General features: G+C 43.4%; 1 protein-coding gene across 1 annotated transcript; it reads right to left on the bottom strand.

Moving 5' to 3' along the window:
* Positions 1–1,322: 1,322 nt before the first annotated feature.
* MRPL45 (mitochondrial ribosomal protein L45) lies at positions 1,323–23,337 on the bottom strand (the record flags this gene model as incomplete). The annotated part of the gene is made up of 8 exons (XM_080714048.1): positions 23,263–23,337; positions 20,945–21,122; positions 19,787–19,904; positions 14,142–14,240; positions 6,515–6,563; positions 4,145–4,294; positions 2,324–2,497; positions 1,323–1,409 (listed from the first exon to the last, which is right to left on the bottom strand). Exons 1-8 carry the CDS (start codon positions 23,326–23,328, stop codon positions 1,323–1,325), a joined length of 921 nt encoding a protein of 306 aa, XP_080570174.1. The 5' UTR covers positions 23,329–23,337.
* Positions 23,338–26,552: the final 3,215 nt, after the last annotated feature.

Here is a 26,552-nt window from a genome sequence, read left to right as displayed (position 1 = left end):
AATTTTTTGTGGTGTAGGGTTAGGATTATTGAACCTAGGGGCATTCTACCTCAAAGATACATCCCTAGTCCTATTCTATTTATTTGGAAACACTGTCTCGCTAAGTTGCCAAGTAAATCCATTTTTACTGATTAAATAAACAGCATTATAAGCCAAGCTTATTGCTGGAAGTGATTTCCTTTGTCATTACACAGATAACCAAGGGCAGAAGCCCTTATCCTTTTAACAACCCGGCTGGAGCTAAGGAACAAGGAGAGTCTGGGCTGTTTTCTTCCACATAGGTTCATAATCTGGTGCAATGACCTCCCCAATTCTGGGCTAAAAAGAATAGTCCCCATCTCTAGGTGTTAGAAAGCAGGGAAGCAAGTCAGCATATGAAAAAAGACCCTCTTAATTGGTACCCTATTTTATAAACACTAGTCATTCTTCCCAAGTCTGGATTTCTCAGAAGTCACATCACTCATAACCAGGCTCTTCTTCCACTTCCACCAACTGAAGGCGGAAAAATATACAGAACCCATCAAAATTTGTCCAACACTCTGATTGTGTTTTATTTCAAACTCTGAGCTCTGCTCAGTAATCAGAAAAATGTTCCTTATTTTGTGTCTGCTGTGAAAAAAAAACACACGTTTGTTCTCTGAAACATACTGCCTTTCATCTAAACTCAGAAACTAGACATGTGATATTTGTTTGTTTATTTATTTATTTATTTATTTATTTAGTGGTACTAGGGGTGGAACCCAGAGGCTTTCTACCTCCGGGCTATACTCCCAGACCTATTTTTATATTTTATTTGGAAACAGGGTTTCACTAAGTTGCTGAGAGCCTCACTAAGTAGCTGAGGCTGGCTTTGAACCTGCGCGATCCTCCTGTCTCAGCCTCCCAAGCGCGGGGATTACAAGCGTGCGCCACCACGCCCAGCTAGAAATGTGATTTTTAAAAGGAAGAGGGTCCGTGGCTGTGCACATCAGCCTTCTGCTTGGCGCAGCCACCAGCTATGCTGTGAGACTGAGTCTGCTGAAAGACCCCCGGCAGGCAGGAGAGAACAGGGCAGCCTGAGGGAGTTGGGTGACATCACAGCCTTCAGTGGTGTCATAACAGGCTTGACTCAGGAATCAGGTTTTTTTTGGTACTGGGGACTGAACCCAGAGGTGCTCTACCATTGAGCTGCATCCTTGGCTCTGTTAAGTTTTTATCATGAGAGAGGGTCTTGCTGAGTTTCTGAGGCTGGCCCACTACTTGCAATCCTAAAGCCTCAGACTTCCCAGTAGCTGGGATTACAGGTGCACCACTGCACCCAGCACCAAGAGTCATTTTTGTCATCAGGATAGCTGAGACTTATGGGCCTCTCCTTGTGCCTCTTCATAGTCCTCCCATGGTTTCAGCTGGGGACCAGGAATCATCACAGTCTGAAAGAAAAATAGGTTAAGTTACTTATCAGCTAAACCCATAACTTACCCAGAAGGAATTCATTCCTGCCTCTTCCCACTGGGAGGAAGACTTCCCCATCCCTGATGTTGCATCATCCTCTCTCTCCACTAGGTGGTGCCCAAGAGCAGCAGTTTAGGATGCCACAGATGCTCTACCACTGAGCTTTATCCCCAGCCCCGCCTCAGGTGTCTTTTTGTGTGTGTGTCTGTGATACTGGGGATTGAGCCCAGAGGCATTCTACTTTCGACCTACACCCCTAGTCCAATTTTATTTCTTATTTGGAAACAGGGTCTTGCTAGGTTGATGAGAGTCCCACTACTTGCTGTGGCTGTCCTCAAACCTGCAATCCTCTTGTCTCAGTCTCCCAAGTACTGAGATTATAAGTGTGCACCACCGTGTGTGTGTGTGTGTGTGTGTGTGTGTGTGTGTGTGTGTGTGTGTGTGTGTGTGGTACTGGGGGTTGTACTCAGGGACATTCTACCTCTGAACCATACCCAGCCCTATTTTATTTATTTATTTATTTATTGTGGTACTGGGGATGGAACCCAGGGGCATTCTACCTCCGAGCTACACTCCCAGTCTTATTTTTTAGTCCTTTTTATATTTGAAACAGGGTCTCATTGAGTTTCGAAGGGCCTCACTAAGTAGCTGAAGCTGTCCGCGAGCCATGATACTCCTGTCTGTCTCCCGAATGCTGGGATTACAAGCATGTGCCACCACGCCTGGCCTTATTCTTTTATTTTGAAACAGGGTCTAAGTTACTGAGCGCCTTGCTAAATTGTTCAGGTTGGCCTCAAACTTGGAATCCTCTTGTTTCAGCCTCCCAAGTACTGTAATTACAAGGTTGCGCCACCATACCCAGCTGCTTCAGGGCTCTTAAACCATGCCTTACCTTAAGAATGGGCTGCTTAGGAGGCGCCCATGGAGGAACAATCTTTCCATGCATTCTCCAGCTGCCATAGGGGTTCGTCAGGTGTTTTTCAAAGACAACATACTCTAGGACATCCTTGGGCACATCTTCCTGTCCATACATCAACCGACCAAACCGATCATAGATAGCCAGAATCTATAAGGATGAAAGCAAATGTGACCTGTTAGTTTTAATTGGTGTTTATTTCTTGCCACACAGCTCTTTTGGAAATAATCTTAACAAAAAACCTAAAATTTAAAACAATTAAAAACTTATCTCGCAGGGGCTGGGCATGGTGGTGCACACTTGTAATCCCAGCATTCGAGAAGCAGAGACCAGAGGATCGTTGTTCGTGGACAGCCTCAGCTACTTAGCAAGGCCCTTCGCAACTCAGTGAGACCCTGTTTCAAAATTAAAAAGACCCTGTTTCAAAATTAAAAAGCTGGGGTGTAGCTCAGAGGTAGAATTCCCCTGGGTTCTATCCCCAGTACTGCAAATAAATAAATAAATAAATAAATAAATAAATAAATAAATAAATATAAATTTATCTCACCGGGGATGGTGATGCACACTTATAATCGCATCAGCCTCAGTTACTTAGTGAGGCACTTTGCAACTCAGTGAGACCCTGTTTCAAAATAAAAAATAATTAGGTCGGGCGTGGTGATGCACGCTTGTAATCCTAGCATTCAGGAGCAAAAACTGGAGGATCATGGTTTCTGGACAGTCTCAGCTACTTAGTGAGGCCCTTTGCAGCTCAGTGAGACCCTGTTTCAAAAAATAAAAAGACTAGCCGGGTGTGGTGGCGCACGCTTGTAATCCCCGCGCTTGGGAGGCTGACAGGAGGATCGCACAGGTTCTAAGCCAGCCTCAGCTACTTAGTGAGGCTCTCAGCAACTTGGTAAGACCCTATTTCCAAATAAAATATAAAATAGATCTGGGAGTATAACCCGGAGGTAGAAAGCCCCTGGGTTCTACCCCCAGTACCACAAAAAAATAAAAAAATTAAAAATAAATAAAAAGACTAGCTGGGAGTAGTGGTGCACAGTGTCTGTCTGTCTGTCTGTCTGTCTGTCTGTCTCTCTCTCTCTCTCTCTCTCTCTCACACACACACACACACACACACACACACACACACACACACACACAAAATCTCAACAGCCAGGTATGGTAACACATACCTATAATCCCAGTACTTGGAAGGGTAAGATAGAAGGATCGCAGGTTTGAGGACAGCCTCAGCAATGTAGTGAGGCTCTCAGCAACCTAGTGAGACCCTGTATCCAAACAAAAAAATAAAAAAGGGCTGAGAGTGTAGTTCAGAGGTAGAATGTCACTGGGTTTAATCCCCAGTACAAAGGAAATCAATAAATAAACAAAAATCAAATAATTATCTCAAAATTCTGAATCTAGGACTAACTGCTGACTCTACTCTTAGAGGTTCTATGATAGGGAAGGGTAGGGCAAATTCAACAAATATCCTGATGCCACGCCTTAGAAAAGCTAACATTTAGCAGAGGGAAGGCACGATGACAGACAAAGGAGGACCAAGGCTAGTTAACCTTTCCTTATAGGTTCCTAAGAACCCACAGTCATGGGGCTGGTAGGGGAGCTCAATGGGAGAGTACCTGCCCACCACGCATGAGATGAGGCCTGGGGTTCCATCTCCAACACCACACACACACACACACACCACACACCAATACACACCCTAGAGTCTTGAACTGAGTACTCCAGAGACAGGCACCCCATCTTGGGGTGAAGTGAAGAGAAGCCTGGAGGAAAGCCAACTGGTGACTCTACCTGCCGCGTGTGCATTCGAACGGTAACCTGGCCATACATGTTGCCTTGGTTCACCAGACTTGAGCAGCGAACCTGAACCAACTGCACTGGCTCTAAGGACTCCACGAAGCTCCAGCGAACAGTCTTATACTTGAGGTCCCAGACCATGTCCTAAGGGCAGAGGAAAACAAGTTCAACTGAGATTTTCTACTACCCCTAGGGACACTGGTGCTACCATACAGATGTCATGTCCCACAATACCATAGCCAATAAGCCATGTTTCCACCCACACAGACTCATGTTCTTACTCTCTTCCTAGTTCTGATTAAGCTACTGCTCAAGCCCACCTCCCAAATTTCTATTTATCTAAATCACAACTCACAGCCGGGCGTGGTGGCCCATGCTTGTAATCCCAGCATTTCAGAGGCTGAGACGAGGATCGCGGTTCGCGGACAGCTTCAGCTACTTAGTGAGGCCCTCCGCAACTTAGTGAGACCCTGTTTCAAAATAATGAATAAAAAATAGGGCAGGGGGTGTAGCTCGGAGGTCAGATGGCCCTGGGTTCCATCACTAGACCCGCTAAATAAATAAATAAATCACAACTCACGACCCGCCCATCCACTTGGGCAAACCATACTCCACACCTTTGCCAGCACCCAAGGCACAGTGCTTCCTACCACATGCTCTCCTAATCCAATCACTGCATGCACTCCTGCTACCGTGTATGCTTCTCTCCCACTTTCAAATGTGAAAGGGAGAGCTGGCCATGGTGGCCGATACTTGTCATCCCAGTATTTAGGGAGGCTGAGACAGGAGGATTCAGGTTCACAGACAGGGTAGCTACTTAGTGAGGCCTTTGTTTAGTGAGACTTTGTTTCAAAATAAAGAATAAAATAGGGCTGGGGGTGTGACTTGAAGGTAAAATGTCCATGGGTTCCATCTCCAGTACCTCAGAAAAAAGTAAAAGGTTGGAATTTTATTTTTTATGGTACTGGAGACTGGACCCAGAGGCATTCTACCTCTGAGCTAAACCACTAGCCTAATTTAGTTTTAGTTTGATACTGGGTCTTACTAGATTGATACAAGTTTTACCAAGTAGCTGAGGCTGGCCATGAACCTGCAATCCTACTGTCTTAGCCTCCCAAGTACTGAGATTACAAGTGTGCGCCACCATGCCTGGCTGAAAAATGGGAATTTTATAGAAATACTAGGACTAAACATTAAGACTATATTAAGCCAGGTGTGGTGGCGCGCGCTTGTAATCCCAGCATTCGGGAGGCTGAGACCCGGAGGATCACGGTTCGCGGACAGCCTCAGCTACTTAGTGAGGCCTTCTGCAACTCAGTGAGACCTGGTTTCAAAATAAAGAATAAGAGCCGGGCGTGGTGGCGCACGCTTGTAATCCCAGCACTTGGGAGGCTGAGACAGGAGGATCGCACAGGTTTGAAGCCAGCCTCAGCTACTTAAGTGAGGCTCTCAGCAACTTAGTGAGACCCTGTTTCCAAATAAAATAGAAAGTAGGTCTGGGAGTATAGCCCGGAGGTAGAAAAGCCCCTGGGTTCCACCCCCAGTACCACCACCAAAAAAAAAAAAAAAATTAAAATAAAGAATAAAAAATAGGGCAGGGAGTGTAGCTCAGAGGTCGAATGCCCCTGGGTTCCATCCCTAGACCCGCAAAAACAAAACAAAACAAAAAGACTAGATTAGCCGGCATGGTGGTGCACACCTGTAATCCCAGTACTTGGGAGGCTGAGACAGGAGGATCGCACAGGTTCAAAGCCAGCCTCAGCTACTTAGTGAGACCCTGTTCCCAAATAAAGTATAAAATAGGTATGGAGTGTAGCCCAGAGGTAGAAAAGCCCCTGGGTCCCAAACCCAGTACCACCAAAAAAAAAAAAAAGACTAGATTAGCTCTGCTTATCTCGGGAAGACTGACTGAAACTGAAAATAGAAACAAAAGCTGAATTTGTAGAAAATGAAAGTCTTATTCTTGGACCACTGACTGAACCACGTACAAAGTCCCCATTCTCAGGCCGCCCCCATTACCTAAGATCTGTCATGGCGTAACATAAACCTCATGAACTCCTGTTAAATTCACTGCAGTGTAGCCATGCACGGGTAGGTGTGGCTCCAGCCAGCCCACTCCTGACAGTGGGATCTGTCCCTGTGGTTTCAGTGTTGCCTGCTGAGGAACTTTCTCTTTTTGAATTCACCATGGCCTTTACCAGAGTCTATGGCGAGTCATTAATGTTTAGGTAAAAATAAAGGAACTTGAGCTTGTGCCTTAAACTTCCTGTACTTTCAAAATTGATCCCCCTTAAGAAAACTGAGAAGTGATGTCCAGCATCTGCCCTCAGGGATCTTGCCATCTTAAGGAGGATGAGAACCTACCGGAAAACAGTGTTCAGTTACCAAGGTATGAAGCCGGTCATGGTCTGAGCTAGGAGAGAAAGAGACACATTACTAATGCGTCCTTTCAAAACACCGTGTGAAAGCTGAAAAGGGCACTGAAAGTAGAAAACAATTCATTTCCACAAATATTTGTAAGACAGATAATATGCTGAGTTCTAGGGATATGAAGATGAACAATAACATGATTTACCAGAAAATACTGAGATCTAATTGCACAGTAAAATTATGTTTGAGTCTCTGGAGCAGAAAAAGCTTCTCTGAATTTACTTCACATCCTTAAAATGGCCAAGGATCCTCACTGGTACACACAACTAATTTTTGTTCTAAGTTGGTATGGGAACAAAGTCTAACACTGTATAACGATCAAAAGCTTGTCTTAAATTGGGTGTGGTGGCACATACCTGTAATCAGAGTGCTGAGAGTAAGGATAGTACTTGGGAGGCTGAGACAGGAGGGTCACAGGTTTGAGGCCAGCCTCAGCAATTTGGTGAAATCCTGTTTCATAATAAAAAATTAAAAAAAAAGAACTTGGGCTGGGCGTGGTGGTGCACGCTTGTAATCCCCGTGCTTGGGAGGCAGAGACAAGAGGATCATGCAAGTTCGAAGCCAGTCTTGCTGGCTTAAGAGACCCTGTTTCCAAATTAAAAAAAAAAAAAAAAAAAAAAAAAAAAATATATATATATATATATATATATATAAATAGGTCTGGGAGTGTAGCCTGGAAGTAGAAAGGCTTCCAAGAACTGAAGTACCACAAAAAAAAAAAAAAAAAAAAAAAGAACTTGGAAGGCTGAGACAGGAGAATTGCAGGTTCACAGCCAGACTTAGCTATTTGGTAAGGTCCTCTAAAGCCAGGCGTGGTGGCGCACGCTTATAATCCCTGCGCTTGGGAGGCTAAGACAGGAGGATCACACAGGTTCGAAGCCAGCTTCAGCTATTTAGTGAGGCTCTCAAGAACTTAGTGAAACCCTATTTCCAAATAAAGTATAAAATAGTTCTGGGAGTGTAGCCCGGAAGCAGAAAAGCCCCTGGGTCCCCAATATCACCAGAAAAAAAAAAAGGTCCTCTGAAAATAGCAAGACCCTATTTTACCCTCCCAAGTACTAGGATCAAAGGCATGAAGCACAATGCCCAGCTAAGACTAGTTTCTTTCAGATACTAGTATGTGATTTTTACCATACTTTCATATTTTACAGGCAATTTAAGTCCATCTGCTTCTCTCCAACCTCTCATCCAGAGGCCATTTCTCTCACTGTAGGACTAAACTGAATTGTGGTGACAACTGCCATGACAACCACTGTGGCTGGCACCTTTGACAAATTCTCAGTCTTCAGTAAAAATAAACCACATTTTCTATGAGCTCACTTAATTTTTTATTTATTTTGAGCCATGGTCTCACTATGTTGCCTAGGCTTGCCAAGACATCCTGCTGCCTCGGCATCTATGTGTTGAGACCCCCCACTCCACATAGTTAATTGGCAGAAAGCCCCGAGAAAGAGGTATCGTCTCTGGCCAAAATATCCCCCACTTTTACCCTTCATGACTATTAATATTTCCTTTAACTTTCTACACGAATTGCTCCAGTGATGTGAAATCAGGACTATAAATAGAAATTGAGTCCGTGGATATAAATTTTCTAATAATTTGTCTAAAGGTCCTTGGCTTTGCTCAATAGTAAGGAAAAAACTGGCCAGAACTCAGATGCTGTGATAAGCATTCCAGCTGCAGCAATCACAAAGGGTCTCCATCCTCACTCCTATCACTAGGTTAAGCTATTAACTCCGGTAACCAATAGCTCAGTTTAAGGAAACTTTGTTTACCCTTGAGATCCTGCCTAGAGACAGAGAAGATAAAATTTTGTGTGTGACTTCGAAGCAATTTAGTTGATGAACAACTTAGTTGCCAAAATACAATAGAGCCAAGGAGAAAGATTGTTGACCTTCACGCCCAGTGTGAGCGTTCCCCGAAACAGGGAGAATGCCGCATGGCTAGAAATGAAAATGACAAAATAAAGGACAGATATTCTAAATATATATGTATGAAGGAAAGGAAATACCGTAAGAGTAAGAAAGCACTTTTTCATGAAGAAGAGCTTATCATAAGAACGTCCTGACTGGGAAAGAAAGGAATTAGAAAGTTAGAAGCAGGTTGCAGAGGGTTTGTGATAAGGAAATGGATTATTAGAGACCAATAGGCCTTTAATAGGCTTTTTGTCTAAAAAAGAGTGTTCAGCAGTTAAGGAAATACATCTGACAACTAAATCCAAGAACTTCACAGTGTTATTTGTGGTGTCTTATTTGCCAAGCTGTGTTGTGAGTTTTTGTAAGCTTTCAGACTTCAGAAGGCAAGGCGGATGAGATCTGAGAGACTCCCATCGCATCTCCCTGGACCGCCACAGCTCCCCATGCTTGTCATATGGATATAGATGGAAACTTCAAAAAAGAAAGCAAAAGAAGATTCCATGAGAAGGCGTATTCTCCAAGCCCTGGGCCTTGGGCGTGCCTGTATTGCCTTTGGAATTTACCTTTGGACCTGCCCTGCTGCAATATCGGAAGAAAGATCCGGAGCTTATCTCCTAAATGCTGGACTAGTCATTTACTTTGTTTATATGTAATCCACTATTGTTTTGCTGTGATTGCCCCCCTTCCCTTTCTTTTTTTTCTCTCCTATTATTAATCACTGGTTAAGGGTATAAACTTCTCTGGGTTCCTGTAATAAATTGTCATTGGCTCAAGAAGCCTTTGTCCACCTCAAATTCTTTCCCAAGCGCCGTACCTAAAAAACTTAGGGAATTCATAGAGGGAACAGAATTGCTGCAGATAAGTTTCTGCAGAACTCCACCTGCCTTTTGCCCCATCTTTCTGAGGCTCCCGGTCGCGAGTGGACTTGCCCCCACAGGACTGAGCCAGTCGGTAACATAGGCTGGCCTCAAGTTTGTGATTTTCCTGCCTTACCCTCCCTCCCAAGCAGCACTATAAGCATGTACTACCATGCCTGGCTTGAGTTCACTTAGCTTTAGAACAGAACTTACACTGAAAAGTAAAAGGAAGACATTTGCTTCTGCAATATAATGGACAGAGGTAATATAGAACTATTCTTACTAGAAACATCTAGACATGTTGGGTAAAATGTAACAGGCACATGCATACACAGATACACATGCTCCTTGAATTGGGACTGGAAGCCAATGAACCTATCATAAGTTGAAAATACCAGAAGCCGAGGTGAGACAAAAGGATCGCAGACAGCCTCAGCTACTTAGTGAGGACCTTTGAAACTCAGTGAGAACATGTTTCAAAATAAAGAATAAAAAAATAGGGCTGAGAGTGTAGCTCAGAGGTAAAATGTCCCTGGGTTCCATCCCTAGTACCACACACACATAAAAAAGAAAATACCAGAAGCCAAATACACACTTAAATACACCTAACCTACCCAACCTCCTAGCCTGGCCAGACAGTACCGTATGGGTTGTTTTCCATTTCCCCTTTAGATTTTGAGGATGACAAATTTGTAGCCCAGGAAAAGATAAAAATTCAGAGTATGGTTTCTACTGAAAGCACATTACTTTCACACCATCATAAAGACAAAAAATCCTAATGTGAACCATTTAAGTCAGGGATCACCTGTACACACATTTTTAAACATGTTAGCCTAGTTTACAAGAAACAAAGGTAAATCCCCAGATGCGAGAAAAGAAGAGGGAACCAAAACAGAAAGAATGAGGCCTCCACAATTTAGTAAGACCTTGTTTTTTTTTTTTTTTTGCAGGTCTGGGGATGGAACACAGAAGAATTCGACCTCCAAGCTACACCCCTGCCCTATTTTTTATACATTGAGTTGCGGAGGCCCTCACTAAGTAGCTGAGACTGTCCGTGAATCGTGATCCTTCAGTCTCAGCCTACCGAATGCTGGGATTACAAGTGTATACCACCACACCTGACTATAAGACCTTGTTTCAAAATAATAATAAAATAAGGTTGGGGGTGTAGGTGTAGCTGGGATATAGAATCCCCCTGGATTCAATGCCCAGGATGTCCAGTATGATTTTAAAAAGGGGGAAGAATAAAGAATATAATCTGAAAGTGTAAAGGATGACCCAGAAAAAAAATCTCATGGCTAAGAACTTGATTTTTCCTTAAAGTCTGGATCTCTGAAGAACAGAAAACAGGCCTTCATATCCCTACATAAAGCTATGACTCTCAAAAGTGTCTTCCAGCCCAGTGTAGTGGCGCACACTTGTAATCCCAGCATTTGGGAGGCTGAGACAGGAGGATCCAGGTTCACAGACAGCCTCTGCTACTTAGTGAGGCCCTTTGAAACTCAGTGAGACCCTGTTTCAAAAATCAAAAGACAAGTCGGGCATGGTGGTGCACACTTGTAATCTCAGCATTCTGGAGGCTGAGACAAGATCGCAGTTCGCAGACAGCCTCAGCTACTTAGTGAGGCCCTCCGCAACTTAAGTGAGACCCTGTTTCAAAATACAGAATAAAAATAGGGCTGGGGGTGTAGCTCGGAGGTCAAATGCCCCTGGGTTCCATCCCCAGGACCCCCCACCAAAAAAAAAAATCAAAAGACTAGGCCAGGGCCGGGCGTGGTGGCGCACGCTTGTAATCCCCGCACTTGGGAGGCGGAGACAGGAGGATCGCGCAGGTTCGAAGCCAGCCACGCTGGTGTAAGAGACCCTGTTTCAAAAATATAAAATAGGTTTGGGAGCGTAGCCCGGAGGTAGAAAGGCTTCCAGGAACCCCAGTACCACAAAAAAAAAAAAAAAAAAAAAAAAAAAGACTAGGCCAGGTGTGGTGGCACATCCTTATAATCCTAGCATTTGGGAGGCTGAGACAGGAAGATCGCGGTTTGTGGACAGCCTCGGCAGCATAGTGAGGCCTTCTACAACTTAGTGAGACCCTTTTTCAAAATAAAGAATAAAAAATAGGGCAGGGGGTGTAGCCCAGAAGTCAAATACCCCTGGGTTCCCCAGACCCCCAAAAGTAAATAAATAAGAAAATAAAAGACTAAAAAAGAGGACCAGTGGTGTAGTTCAGAGTTAGAATGTCCCTGGGTTCCATCCCCAGTACCAAAAAAAAAAAAAAAAAAAAAAATTCAAGAAAGCTGTAAGCCCATATCATAATCTGATTTGGACATAGAATTTATAACTGTATAGTGAAGAAATTCTGAACTAAGAAATTAACAGAGCCGGGCATGGTAACAAACACTTATAACCCCAGCATTCAGGAGGCTGAGACAGAAGGATTTCAGACAGCCTCAGCTACTTAGTGAGGCCCTTTGCAACTCAGTGAGATCGTTTCAAAATAAAGAATAAAAAAATAGGGCTGGGGGTATAGCTCAGAGGTAGAATGGCACTGGGTTCCATCCTCACTACCTCAAAAAAAAACAAAAAAAAAACCAAAAAAAAAAACAAAAAAAAAAAAAAAGAAAAGAAAAGAAAGAAATTAACAGAAAAACTGATGCCTGGTCAATGATACCCTTGGAAGAAGCACCTGGCAGAAGGAAACAAAATGTCTGGAACCTGTGCTGGTGGTTCACTTTTGTAATCCTAGTACTTGAGAGGCAGAGACAGGAGGATCACAGTTATACAGCCAGACTTAGCAACTTAGTAAGGCTCCTGTGACTTAGTGAGACTCTGTTTCAAAATAAAAATAGGTGTAGCTCTGAGGTAGAATGCCCCTGGGTCAATCTCCCACACCAAAAAAAAAAAAAAAAAAAAGAAAAAAAATCTCTCTGGAGGCTGAGGCTGTAGCTCAGTGGCAGAGCACTTGCTTAGCATGTGTGAAGCAGGCTCTAGGTTCCATCCCAAGCACCACAAAACAAAAATCCAGAAAACTCCCTGGCAGCATATCTGTAACAGGTTGTTTGCAATTCTCTCAGAAGAAAATCTCCACTGACGGTAAGTTTACAACTGTGTAAATGAACACTACAGAACATACCTGGAATCTAACAAAATTCAGATTTTGAGATGATTTTGAGACACTGACATGGAGCAAAAAGATGAAATAAGGAAGCTCTGGGAGTAGACCCAACACACACACACACAAAACCTGATAAACTATTTTACCAATCAGGTTTATCCTGAGTGGACACTTACGATAGCCAGAGAATTGCTTGATGATATCCAAACGGTCGTAGTGGCACATGCCTGTAAAACCAGTACTTGGGAGGCTAAGACAGGAGGATTGCAGGTTTGAGGCCAGCCTCAGCAACTTAGCAAGACCTTGTTTCAAAATAAAAAATAAAATAGGCCGAGGGTACAGTAGAAGTCTCCTGGGTCCAATCCCCTATACCAAAAAATAAAAAAATCATATGCAAAAACTGCCTATCATCCTCCTCTCAGCCCTGCCCTGAAGGTGGTGTTAGTGGCCTGCATTCCTATAGTGAATGGCTGGTGCCAGGACAGTGGGGCTCCTGCTCTCCAAAAATCTGGGGTTGCTTGCATACTTTGGTCAGCCTGGTGGGTCACAGAGAGACAAGTACAGACACGTGACCTGGTTTCTGTCCTTAGTTTGGCTTTACCAGCTTTTCCTACCAGTATCTCTCAAGAGATTAAAAAGGAAAATACCTATTTTGTTTTTATTTCATGAGACAAGTAAAGTCTTTGTCAGGTCACTGGTTGGCCACATAGACGATAAACAAAAACTTCAGTGACTACAAACAAGGAACACACATTTAGCTAAAGTGCTATGGAAAAATCCCAAATGGACAGTGGCAGCCCTGATGAGGAAAATGAGCAATTCCCAAGGAATGGGACAATCTCATCTCCAGAGTTACCACACACTAATACTCAGGATGTCCAGTTCTCAACGAAAAATGACACAGCTTACAAAGAAACAGGAAGCTAGCCGGGCGCGGTGGCGCACGCTTGTAATCCCAGTATTCGGAAGGCTGAGACCAGAGGATCGCGGTTCGCAGACAGCCTCAGCTACTTAGTGAGGCCCTCCGCAACTCATGAGACCCGGTTTCAAAATAAAATAAAAAACTGGGCAGGGGGTGTAGCTCAGAGGTTGAATTCCATCCCCACACCCACACAAAAAAAGAAAGAAACAAGAAGCTATGGCCCACTGCCAGGAAGAAACGAATGTGACAGCAACCACCCTGGGAAGCCCAGACATCTGGAGTTGGGATGTAGCTCAGTGCACTAGCCCAGCATGCACAGCACTGGATTCAATCCCCAATACTGCAAAAAAAACAAAAAAACCCGACAGATATTAGAGTTATTAATCAAAGATGTTGAACCAATTGCCCTAAATACATTAATGATATAGAGAAAACAAAGACTTAAAGAAAACAGGAAAATAGTGTATGAACAAAATAAGAACATCAACATAGGAACAGATATCATAGAGAAAAAAACAGATATTCAGGCTCAGCTGGGTATGATGGCGCACATCTGTAATCTCAGTACCTGGGAGGCTGAGACAGTTCAAGGCCCATCTGGGCAGTATGGTGAGACCCTGTCTCAAAATAAAAATAAATAAGTAAAAAGAACTGGGGATATAGTTCAGTGGTATAAAGCCTCTAAGTTAAAAACAAAACCACGCCTAGAGTAACAGCTACTGAGAATGAGCATGTAAAAGATGGGAAGTTCACTTACTTGTTTAGACAAAGGTGAGCTTCAATGAAGATATCCTTAGCTTTTTCTGGGAAGTCCTTGGTCTTAAAATTCGCATCATATTCTTTAATCTTCCGGACTCTATAAAATTAAGCATGAAAATTATTCTAAAGAATGCTCTTAACAATTCCCATAACTCATTGCTTATATTAACATCTGTTAGTGTCTGTCTACTCATTCAATAATTAACTTTTGCCGGAAGCGGTGGCGCACGCTTACAATCCCAGCATTTGGGAGGCTGAGACAGGAGGAACCCAGTTCGTGGACAGCTTCAGCTATTTATTGAGACCCTTTACAACTCAGTGAGACCCTGTTTCAAAATAAAGAATAAAGCCAGACATGGTGGCACATGCTTGTAATCCCCACATTTGGGAGGCTGAGACAGGAGGATTGCACAGGTTTGAAGCCAGCCTCAGTTACTTAGTGAGGTTCTCAGCAACTTAGTGAGACCCTGTTTCCAAATAAAAAAAGGTATAAAATAGCCGGGCGTTGTGGCGCACGCTTGTAATCCCTGTACTTGGGAGGCGGAGACAGGAGGATAGCGCAGGTTCGAAGCCAGCCACACACGCTGGCTTAGGAGACCCTGTTTCCAAATAAAAATGTAAAAATAGTTCTGGGAGTGTAGCCTGGAGCTAGAAGGGCTTCCAGGAACCCCAGTACCACCCCCCCAAAAAAAAATATATAAATATATATATATAATATATATATATATATATATATATATATATATATATATATATAAATAAAATAGGTCCGGGAGTATAGCCTGGAGGTAGAAAGCCCTTGGGTTCCACCCCCCAGTACCACCAAAAAAATAATAATAAAAAATAAAAAAATAAAGAATAAAAGCTGGGTGTGATGCGGCACGCTTGTAATCCCAGCATTTGGGAGGTTAAGACAGAGAATCGCAGGTTTGTGGACAGCCTCAGTTACTTAGTGAAGTACTTTCCAACTAAAAATAAATAATAAAAAAATAGAGCTGGGGATATACCTTGGAGGTAGAATGCCCCTGGCCTAAATCTCTAGTACTACAAAAAAAGAGAAAAAGAATAAAAAAAAATTGGAAGGCTGAGACAGGAGAATCTCGGTTCGCGGACAGCTTCAGCTATTTAGTGAGGTCCTTTGCAACTCAGACCCTGTTTCAAAATAAAAAATAAAAAATAGGGCTGGAAATGTAGTTTGGAGGTAGAATGCCCCTGGGTTCCATCCCCAGTACTACAAAAAAGATGGATGGATGGATGAATGGATGGATGGAAGAAAAAATAGGGTTAGAGGTGTAGCTCGGAGGTAGAATGTCCCTGGGTTTCATCCCCAGTACTGAAAAAAAAAAAAAAAATTGAATCCAAGTGTGGTATACTTGGGAGGCTGAGACAAAAGGATCACAGTTCACAGGCAGCCTCAAGAACTTAGTGAGGCCCTCTGCAACTTGGTGAGATCCTGTTTAACAAAAAAAAAAAAAAAAAAAAAAAAGGGAGACAGGGCTGCTCGGAAGTAGAATACCCTTGGGTTCAACCCCCAGAACCAAAATAAGAAAAAGTCATTTGATCAATACCATTTCATAGTCCGCTCACCCCAGAACTTTGCTCGTATTCTTCTGTTTCCCTAGAATGCTATTCCTCACTACACCCCCCACCCAGCTAACTCCAAACAATTCTTTAGGTCCCAGCTTTAAATGACATTTCCTCAGGGAAGCCTTCCCTGATCTGTCAGACCAAGTCATCTTTCCATCTTATGCTCCCACAGCACTCATACTTCAGCATGTCTATAATTGCTTAATTATATGCAATCAGTATTTAATGACTGTCTTCCTCCCCAGGGTGACAACTCCATAGAAAAACCATGTGTGTTCTGTTCATCATCATCACAGATCCTCCCACCCAAGATCACAGTTCAGGAGAGAAATACATGAGAGGAAATTATGGCGGCACAAAGTATTAGACGTAGCAGTATAAGTGTGCTCTTACAATCGCAGCAAAGGAAGCACCAGAGAGTTAGCGAAGGCCGAGTAACAGACACTGCCTCAACTCGAAGAGTACGTTACCACCACGTAGAGATGAGGGCAAAAGGCATTAGCAGGTAATGAAAAGAATATGCAAAGACAGAGATACGACAGTACTGTACAGGAATTAGTAATTAGTTGGAAATTTGGAAATGCTGAAGTTTAGGATGAGAAAAATGAAATAAGGGGCAAAAATGATGAGGACAGAGAAGGTGGTCTGGGCCGGATTATAAAAGCCTGAATATCACTGAAGAAAACTGGATTTTATTCTTCAGGAAACAGGAACCACAAGAGTTTCAAGCAGGAAAGGTGACATAAGCCGCGTATGGTGACGCACGCTTGTCATCCCAGCATTCAGGAGGCTGAGACTGGAGGATCGCGGTTTGCGGACAGCCTCAGCTACCTAGTGAGGCCCTGTTTCAAAATAAAGAATAAAAAATAGGGCATGGGGTGTAGCTAGAAGGTCAAATGCCCCTGGGTTCCATCCTCAGACCCGCAAAAAAAAAAAAAAATTATTTATTTACTTATTTATTTGTATGAGGAATAGAACCCAGGGGCATTTTACCTTCAAGTTGTACCCCCAACCAGATTTTATTTCTTATTTTGAAACAGGCTCTAAGTTATAAAGGCTTTGCTAAGTTGCCAAGGCTGGCTTTGAAACTGTGATCCTCCAATCTTAGTCTCCCCAGTACTGGGATTATAAGTGTGCAACACTATGTCTGCCTAAATTCTATATTTTGAGAAATAAACCATAGCTATGCAAAGAATTAACAGACTCAATATACTGTGCACGTAAACCTATGCATGATCATACAGACAGAGCTAGAATGACAAAATCTAAATGATTTTGTCCTTTCAACTAAGAGAAACTAAGAAAAAGGTTCAGGGTCCTGCTCCTTAAGTAAGGCCCAATTAACTCCCTACAACAGATTTGTCATCTTGATTCTGATTTTTCTTATTCTCTGAAGTGTTAACTCTAGGGTACTTCTTGTGTAAATAGGCTCTCTTTTCTTATTAGTTAAATTTTTATTTATTTATTTTTTGGTGGTACTGGAGGTAGAACCCAGGGGCTTTCTACCTCCGGGCTATACTCCCAAACCTTTTTTTATATTTTATTTGGAAACAGGGTCTCACTAAGTTGCTGAGAGCCTCACTAAGTAGCTGAGGGTGGCTTTGAACCCGTGCGATCCTCTTGTCTCAGCCTCCCAAGCACGGGGATTACAAGCGTGCGCCACCACGCCCGGCAAATATGTGTGTGTGTGTGTGTGTGTGTGTGTGTGTGTGTGTGTGTGTGTGTGTGTTACTGGGGTTCCTGGAAACCCTTCTGCCTTGGGTTACACTCCCAGACCTACTTTTTATACTTTTTTTTTTTTTTTTTTTTGGAAACGGTCTCTAAGTCAGCGTGGCTGGCTTTGGACCTGCCCGATCCTCCTGTCTCCGCCTCCCAAGTGCAGGGATTACAAGCATGCGCCACCACACCCGGCTTATTAGTTAAATTTTTAAACATATGATCACAAAAGGTTATATATACTACAATGTCTACTTCCTAAAAGTACCATTGAAGCTCAGTGTGGTGGTGCACACTTGCAATCCCAGCATTCGGGAGGCTGAGACTAAAGGATCACGGTTCACGAACAGCCTCAGCTACTTAGTGAGACTCTTTGCAACTCAATGAGACCATGTTTCTTTTCTTTTCTTTTTGGGTGGTACTGGACATGGAACCCAGGGGCTTTCTACATCTGGGCTGCACTCCCAGACCAATTTTTTTATATCATATTTGGAAACAGGGTCTCACTAAGTTGCTGAGGCTGGCTTCAAATCTGTGCAATCCTCCTGTCTCAGCCTCCTAAATACTGGGATTACAAACATGCACCACCACGCCCCTTTCAAAATAAAGAATAAAAATAGGGCTGGGGGTATAGCTTAGAGGTACCACACACAACACAAAAAAAGTACCATTGAAGGCCGAGATGCTAATAACCAGAATGCCAACATTATTCTGTGTGTGAGGGGAAGGGAAACTAGAAATTAAACTCAGGGGTATTCTACCTCCAAGCCACACCCCCAGCCCTATTTTTAAATATTTATTTATTTATTTACTTACTTACTTATTTATTTTGAAGGTAAAAGGGATGGAACCCAGGGGCATTCTACCTCCAAGTTATACCTCCAGGCCTATTTTTTATTCTTTATTTTGAAACAGGGCATAAGTAGCTGAGGCTGGTCGTGAACCGCGATCCTTCTGTCTCAGCCTCCCAAATGCTGGGATTACAAACGGGGGCCACTATGCCCGGCTTTTTTTTTTTTTTTAATTATTTACTTATTTTTTGTGAGTCTGGGGATGGAACCCAGGGGTATTTGACCTCTGAGCTACACCCTCTGCCCTATTTTTTATTCTCTATTTTGAACTAGGGTCTCACTGTGTTGCAAAGGGCCTAAGTAGCTGAGGCAGGCCGTGAACCTCGATCCTCCTGTCTCAGCCTCCCAAATGCTGGGATTACAAGTGTGGGCCACTATGCCTGGCTTTTTTTTTTTTTTTTTTTTTTGAGGGTCTGGGGATGAAACCCAGGGGTATATGACCTCTGAGCTACACCCTCTGCCCTATTTTTTATTCTTTATTTTGAAACAGGATCTTACTGTGTTGAAAAACGTCTCACTAAGTAGCTGAGGTTGGCCGTGAACCTCAATCCTCCTGTCTCAGCCTCCCAAATGCTGGGATTACAAGCGTGTGCCACCACGTCCAGCTTATTTTATTTTTTTAATTGTGAAACATAGTCACGCCAAGTTGATGAGAGTCTTACTACTTGCTGAGGCTCTCTTCAAAACTGCAATCCTCCTGTCTCAGCCTCCCAAGTTCTGGGATTATGGGCGTGTACCACAATGCCCAGCCACATTATTCTATGTTAAATACAGGCTCTAACCTGGGCTTGGTGGGCATTCATGTAATCTCAGTATTTGGGAGACTGAGAGAGGAGGATCCCCAGTACCAAAAAAAAAAGAAAAAAAAAGGCTCTAGTCAGGCATCGTAGGAATTCATATAATCTCAGTATTTGGGAGGCTGAGAGAGGAGGATCAGAGGTCTGAGGATAGCCTCAGCACGCAGTAAAACTCTCATAACCTAGCAAGACCCTATTTCAAAATAAAATATAGATGGTGGCTCAAAGGTAGAATGCCCGTAGGTATAATGTATAATTCCCGTAAAACAAACACACACACATAGACTATATTACAGAGGAGAAAAATACTGTCAAGTTATTAAAAAAAAAAGTTATCTTCAACCCAATTAACCCAAAAAGGCCTCTCTGGGACAAAGTAGCAATAAGACATTTCTATTTGTTTTTGGTTTTCTTTTTCTTTTTGGTTTATTTATTTATTTTTTGGTGGTACTGGGGGTGGAACCCAGAGGCTTTCTACCTCCAGGCTACGCTCCCAGACCTATTTTATATTTTATTTGGAAACAGGGTCTCACTAAGTTGCTGAGAGCCTCACTAAGTAGCCGAGGCTGGCTTTGAACCTGTGCGATCCTCCTGTCTCAGCCTCCCAAGCACGGGGATGACAAGAGTGCACCACCATGCCTGGCAAGACATTTCTATTTGAATATTGACCCCTGGTTTTCTCAGATACCTACGACAATTGTGTTGCCACATTCTTCTTCAATCTGTCAGTTCTCTGTTTTAGTCCTTCCTTTGAAAGCGATGACATTCGAGCATCACCCTCAGGAGGAACATAAGCATCAAAGATACCAGCTGTAATGAGAGAAGAAAAAAACTAAGGAAGCATGGTAAGATTGATGAAAAGTCACCTTCAGGTTATAAAAAATTGGAAAGGATCCTAGTATAAAGTAAGCTAATTAAATAAACTTACAGGTAGAGAGAACCGTGTTACCTTAGGAAAAGAACAGAATAACAAGCTAGGTGTGGTGGAACACGCTTGTAATCCCAGAATTTTGGAGGCTGAGACGGGAGGATTGCAGTTCACAGACAGCCTCAGCTACTTAGTGAGGCCCTCTGCAACTCAGTGAGACCCGGCTTCAAAATAAAGAATAAAAAAATAGGCAGGGGATATAGCTCAGAGATCAAATGCCCCTGGGTTCCATCCAGACAGGCAAAAAAAAAAAAAAAAAAGAATAAGACGGGCATGGTGGTGCACACTTATAATCCTAGCGCTTGGGAGGCTGAGACAGGAGGATCACACGGGTTCAAAGCCAGCCTTAGCAACTTATTGAGGCTCTTAGCAACTTAGTGAGAACCTGTTTCCAAATAAAGTATAAAATAGGTCTGGGAATATAGCCCAGAGGTAGAAAAGCCCGTGTTCCACCCCCAGTCAAAAAAAAAAAAATTAATTAATTAATTAATTAAAGAATAAAAAAGGGAAATAATACAAATTAGAGCTGAGGATATAGCTCATAGGTATAAATGTCCCTGGGTCCCATCCCCAGTACCACACTCACAAAAAAAAAGCAGAATAACTTAAGCGTTGTTGCTTTTTTTTTTTTTGGTACTGAGGATGGAACCTGTCTCAGCCTCTCAAATGCTGGGATTACAATGGTGCGCCACCATACCTGGCTGGCTCACGTAAGTGTTTTTTCATAGCTTGTGTTTACTCCTACCAAACAGGGAAATTTCACCCTTTCTAGAAACAGAAAGAAGATCAAAGATGACTTTATGAAATATAGAAAATAAATTATTTTGAGACTGAATTGACTTTAGTTAATTTAATGTTATCAGTCTTAGCTGAAATCATTCCAAGTTCCCCTACTAGAGAGTAGGAGAATACTGAACCTCACCTGTACACGCCAGATGTATGGGACGTTCCAAGTGTTCCGGAGGAATAACCAATCCTGCTTTCCGGGCATGTTCTAGAAACTCCTTTTCTGTTTTGTATTTGGGTTCATAAACAGGTGGTGTGAAACGTTTTTTAGTTCTTACTGGAACTACAGCTGTACATTGGGTCACCAAGACTGGCTGGAAAGTGAGGGAAAGGTTAGAATACAAGTAACCTGGGGAAAAAAATCTACTATCTTCAACAAACATTAAGAAAAACCTTAAAAGGATATATCCAAAGATTGTTACAGGAACAATCATAAAACAGTTATTACAGGGAAAAATGAATTATTACCTGAACACCTAGACTTCTATAACCAAATGCCAGTGAGCAACCTTAATTAACATCACTCAATACTTACTAAAGGCAGCCAGGCCTGGTGGCACACACTTGTAATCCTGGGAGGCTAAGACAAGAGGATCGCAAGTTCATGGCCAGCTTCAGTTGCTTAGTGAGGGCCTCTGCAACTTAGAGAGACCTTGTTTCAAAATAAAGAATAAAAGCCTGGTGTGGTGGCGCACACTTGTAATCCCTGCGCTTGGGAGGCTGAGACAGGAGGATCACGCAGGTTCAAAGCCAGCCTCAGCTACTTAGTGAGGCTCTCAGCAACTTAGTGAGACCCTGTTTCCAAATACAATATAAAATGGGTCTGGGAGTATAGCCCAGAGGTAGAAAGCCTCTGGGTTCCACCCCTAGTACTATAAAAAAAGAAAAAAAAAAAAGAATAAAAACATGACTAGGGGTGTAGCACGGAGATAGAATGCCCAAGTTCAATTCCCAGTGTCATACACACCCCCAAAAAAAAAAATTAAATGGCTTTCCATAGTATTACTGGATTTAGAATTGTTTAAAGGCATCATCTTTCAAATAACTTTCAGTCCAATGAAGAACTTTAATTATCAATCCAATACTGACATGAGGGTAATGCTATTATTAAACCACAATTAGCTGGGCATGGTGGTGCCGGTTTGTAATCCCAGCATTTGGGAGGTGGAGATCAGAGGATCACCATTCACCAACAGCCTCTGATACTTAGTGAGGCCCTTTGCAACTCAGTGAGACCATTTCAAAAAACAAAAAGACTAAAATATAGGACTGGAGGTGTAGCTCGGAGGTAGAATGTCCTTGGGTTCCATCCCTAATACTGCAATAAAAAAAAACAAAACAAAACACAAACAGCTGGTGTGGTGGCTCCTGCTTGTAATCCCAGCATTTGGGAGGCTGAGACAGGAGGATCACAGTTTGCAGGTGGCCTCGGCTACTTGGAGAGGCCTTTTGCAACTCAGTGAGACAGTTTCAAAATAAAAAAAAAGAAAGAAGGAAAAAGGACTGAGGTGTAGCTCAGAGGTAGAATACCCCTGGTTCAATCCCTAGTACCACAATAAAGAAATAAATAAACAGGGCTGGGGAGCTAGGCATAGTGGCACACTTGTGATTCCAGTACTTGGGAGGCTGAGACAGGAGGATCACAGGTTCGAGAAAAGCCTCAGCAAGTAGTAAGACTCTCAGCAACCTAGGGAGACCCTACTTCAAAATAAAAATTAATTTAAAAATTAAAATTTTAAAAATTAAAAATAAAATAGAGCTGGAATGTAGCTCAGAGGTAGAATGTCCCTGGGTTCAATCCCCAGTACCACTCAAAAAAAAAAAAAAAAAGGAAAGAAAACTCTTTTTGGCATGTTCTCGTTCACTCAGACTACATTTTTTCCCCCTTCTTTTTGTGGTAATACTGAAGATTTAACCCAAAGGTATTCTACCTCCGACCTATAACCCCAAAGCCCTTTTTACTTTTTGTTTTGAAACAAGGTCTCGCTAGGTTGCTGAGAGGCTCACTAAATTGCTGAGCCTAATCTCGAGCTTGGGATCCTCCTGTTTCAGCAAACCAGGCTCCAATAAACTCCTTAAAGGCCAAGTGACCTCCTCTAGCTGATCATCAGGTTTGCTCAGGCAGGAACAATAACAGCGCAAAACTCCCTCCTCCCGTTACTATTCAATCTGGACTATTTAAAAGAATCGAAGAAAAGCGGGTTCATCTACTCCTACAGACCGAAAAAAACCTTAAGAAACTTAATTCCCGCGAACTCTCTCGCCCTCACAGTCCCGACAGGCTCTCCTCGGTAAACCACTGAACTACATAGGGGGATCTCGTTCACCTCAAACTTTCCCCCCAGCCTGACTCGCACGGTCCAATCTCACCAAGGTCTATGCGCAACGAGTGATCCCCCCTCTTTTCTGTTCTCCTTCACTCGCTGGAGGCCTATCTGCCTTGTCCCTACCCACCTGCCGAGACCACCATCCCAAAGCCCGGGATAAGGAAGACAACCCCCGAGACATGGGGGCAGCCATTTTGTTCACGCAAAGGCTGCCGGGATGGAGGCAGAGCGTGACGAGCGTAGAGGAGGAAAGAAGGCGTAGAGGGTGGAGCTAGCTCGGGAGTGGAATTTTCCAGGGCGCGCGCCCTCTGACGAAATGTGAGCCGCGCGGACGCGCACGTGCTGGTGGGGGCGGGGGAGGGCGGAGTACGTTCGCGCGTGCGCAGTGAGACCGCGTTTGGGGCAGGGTGAACCGCACGGCTGTCACGCGCCAGCCCGAGGCAGATGCGCCTGCGCGTGAGCGCTGCTGGCTGCTCAGGGTTGCCGCATTCCTCTGTGCTTGGCACGTTGCTGTACCTTATTTATGTGCGGAGAAAGAAAAAAAAAAAAAGGCGTTTCCCTCCTAAATCGAGAGTTGAGACAAATGTTCTTCTTTATCTTCATTATTACCTGAAGTACATTGGATCCCAGGGCGGAGATGAATAGTTTGAGTCTGTACCTGACCTCAATATGCTGTGTAACCTTAAACCTGAGCCCTAGTTTTCCCTTTTTACCTTGTGAAGAAACTGCTTTCTTACTGTCAAATTAAAGGAATTGTCCTCTGTGTCTGCTAACGCAAATGGGTTGACAAAAGCATTTCTAATTAATCATTCGGGAAGAAATATTAAGACAATATTAAAAATTTAACAACAGCTTTAGAAATTGCTTACCAGGTACCTGGCAATTTTCTAAGCACTTTAGATATTTTGACTCACTCCTTCCAAGCCCCATGATAGCCATGGATATGAGCCTAGCAGAATCTAAGTAAATATAACTGCTCTTTGTGCTGGACACAGATAACATCCCTGCCCCTAGAGTCCACCCAGTGCAATGTCCCTAAAGCAAGAAAGCTCCGAACGGGGGTATGAACTGGAAAGGAAGCCCTGTGTATTAGGTCTCTTGCCCTAATGAACAATACTCATCTCTGTTGAAGGAAGCTAAGATCACCAAAATGCAGGTGGTCGTCAAACCCCAAAATGATTTCTTCCTCTTTTGCTCTACAACTTTCTTCTCTTAGCTGCCCTTCTTTCTCATCCATCTTTCCACTCACCCCTGCTGCGGGGGACAAAGCCTTTGCCTTTGCCTCTTTCTGTCTGCCCTAGATTCCGTATTCAAAGGTGTGTTTAGGAAGAGATACTTGCTCATCCTGGCTCAGTCAGGAAAGAAGCCCCTGCATCCTGCCGCTCAAACTATGCCTAGAATTAAGCCTCTTCTTGCTCTACTTTCACCCCAGCTGACTAAATCAAGCAATAATCCTAAAAGGGAATTTCAGGCTTTTTTGCAAGTTCCCCCCCCCACCCTCCCACATAATATTAGGAAGGAGAGAGCAAAGCCCTTGGATCAGGGTAATCTGTTTCTAACCCACTTGTTCTCAGGGATTACGTCTGCAGGGGAAGGGAGACAAAAATAAATCTAACACCTTAGGACAGAGAACTTGGGGAGGAAGCACCAAGAATACCTGGAGAGCTGTGTATGTGTCGTCCCAGGAACCTAGTAGCCCCCTCCTCATATACTGAACCCTCATATAAAGGTCCACAGACTTAAAATTAGACCAGTGTTTGATAGGTAATACATGTTTTATTTATTATTTTTTCAGTACTGGGATTGGAACTTAGGGGCATTCTACCTCCAAGCTACACCCCCAGGCTTATTATTATTATTATTATTATTATTATTAGCAGTACTGGGGATGGAACCCAAGGGCATTCTACCTTTGAGCTACACCCCTAGCCCTATTTTTTATTCTTTATTTTGAATCAGGGTCTCACTGAGTTGCAAAGAGCCTCACTAAGTAGCTGAGGCTCTCCCACAAACCGCGATCTTCCTGTCTCAACCTCCCAATGCTGGGATTACAAGCACCACGCCCGGCTTTAGTAGTAGTAGTAGTAGTGGTAGTGGTCATCGTCATCGTCGTCGTCCTGGATATTGAACTCAGAGGCATTCTACCTCTGAGCTACATTCCCAGCCCTATTTTATTTTTATATTTGGAAGCAGGATCTAAATTGCTGAGGGCCGCTGGGCGTGGTGGCGCACGCTTGTAATCCCCACGCTTGGGAGGCTGAGACAGGAGGATTGCACGGGTTCGAAGCCAGCCTCAGCTACTTAGTGAGGATCTCAGCAACTTAGTGAGACCCTGTTTCCAAATAAAATATAAAATGGGTCTGGGAGTATAGCCCGGAGGTAGAAAGCCTCTGGGTTCCACCCCTAGTACCACCAATAAATAAATAAATAAATAAATAAATAAATAGCTGAGGGCCTCACTAAGTTGCTGAGGCTATCCTCAAACCTGTGATCCTCCTGTCTCAGCCTCCCAAGCGTGGGGATTACAAGCATGTGCCATCACACATGTCATGATGATGATGATGATGATGATGATAATTCTGTACTGGGGATGGAACCCCCAGGGGCATTCTACCTCTGAGCTACGCCCCCAGCCCTATTTTACTTTTATTTTGAAACAGTCTCACTAAGTTGCAGAGGGCCTCACAAGTTGCTAAGACTGGCCACAAACTTGTGATCTTCCTGTCTCAGCCTCCTAAATACTGGGATTACAAGCATGTGCCACCACGCCTGGCTATGTTTTATTTATCTACTTATTTGATTTATTTATTTATTTTTGTGTATGTGTGTGTCTGGGGATGGAACCCAGGGTCATTCGACCTCCGAGCTACACCCCCTGCCCTATTTTTTATTCTTTATTTTGAAACCGGGTCTCCCACTAAGTTGCAGAGGCCCTCACTACGTAGCTGAGGCTGTCCGTGAACCGCGATCCTCCGGTCTCAGCCTCCCGAATGCAGGGATTACAAGCATGCGTTACCACGCCCGGCTTTTTTGGGGGGTTTTGATTGAGCCCAGAGCTACATCCCCAGCCTGATTTTATTTCTTATTTGGAAACAGGATCTTGCTAGGTTGATGTGAGTTCCACTACTTGCTGAGGGTCTCGAACCTGTGATCCTCCTGTCTTAGCCTCCCAAGTACAAGGATTACAAGTGTGTACCACTACACCTGCTGTAATAAATGTTTGTTTTTTGTTTTTTGTTTGTGTGTGTGTATGTGTGATACTGAAGATTGAACCCAGGGACATATTACCTCTGAGCTACATCCCCAGCCCAATTTTATTCTCTTTTGATTTTTTGGTGGTACTGGGGGTTGAACCCAGAGGCTTTCTACCTCCGGGCTATACTCCCAGACCTATTTTATATTTTTTTGGTTTGGAAA

Source organism: Muscardinus avellanarius (genome assembly GCF_963383645.1).
Source record: "Muscardinus avellanarius genome assembly, chromosome: 16".
Classification (NCBI taxonomy): domain Eukaryota; kingdom Metazoa; phylum Chordata; class Mammalia; order Rodentia; family Gliridae; genus Muscardinus; species Muscardinus avellanarius.
This window is presented reverse-complemented; position numbering and strand designations above follow the sequence as displayed.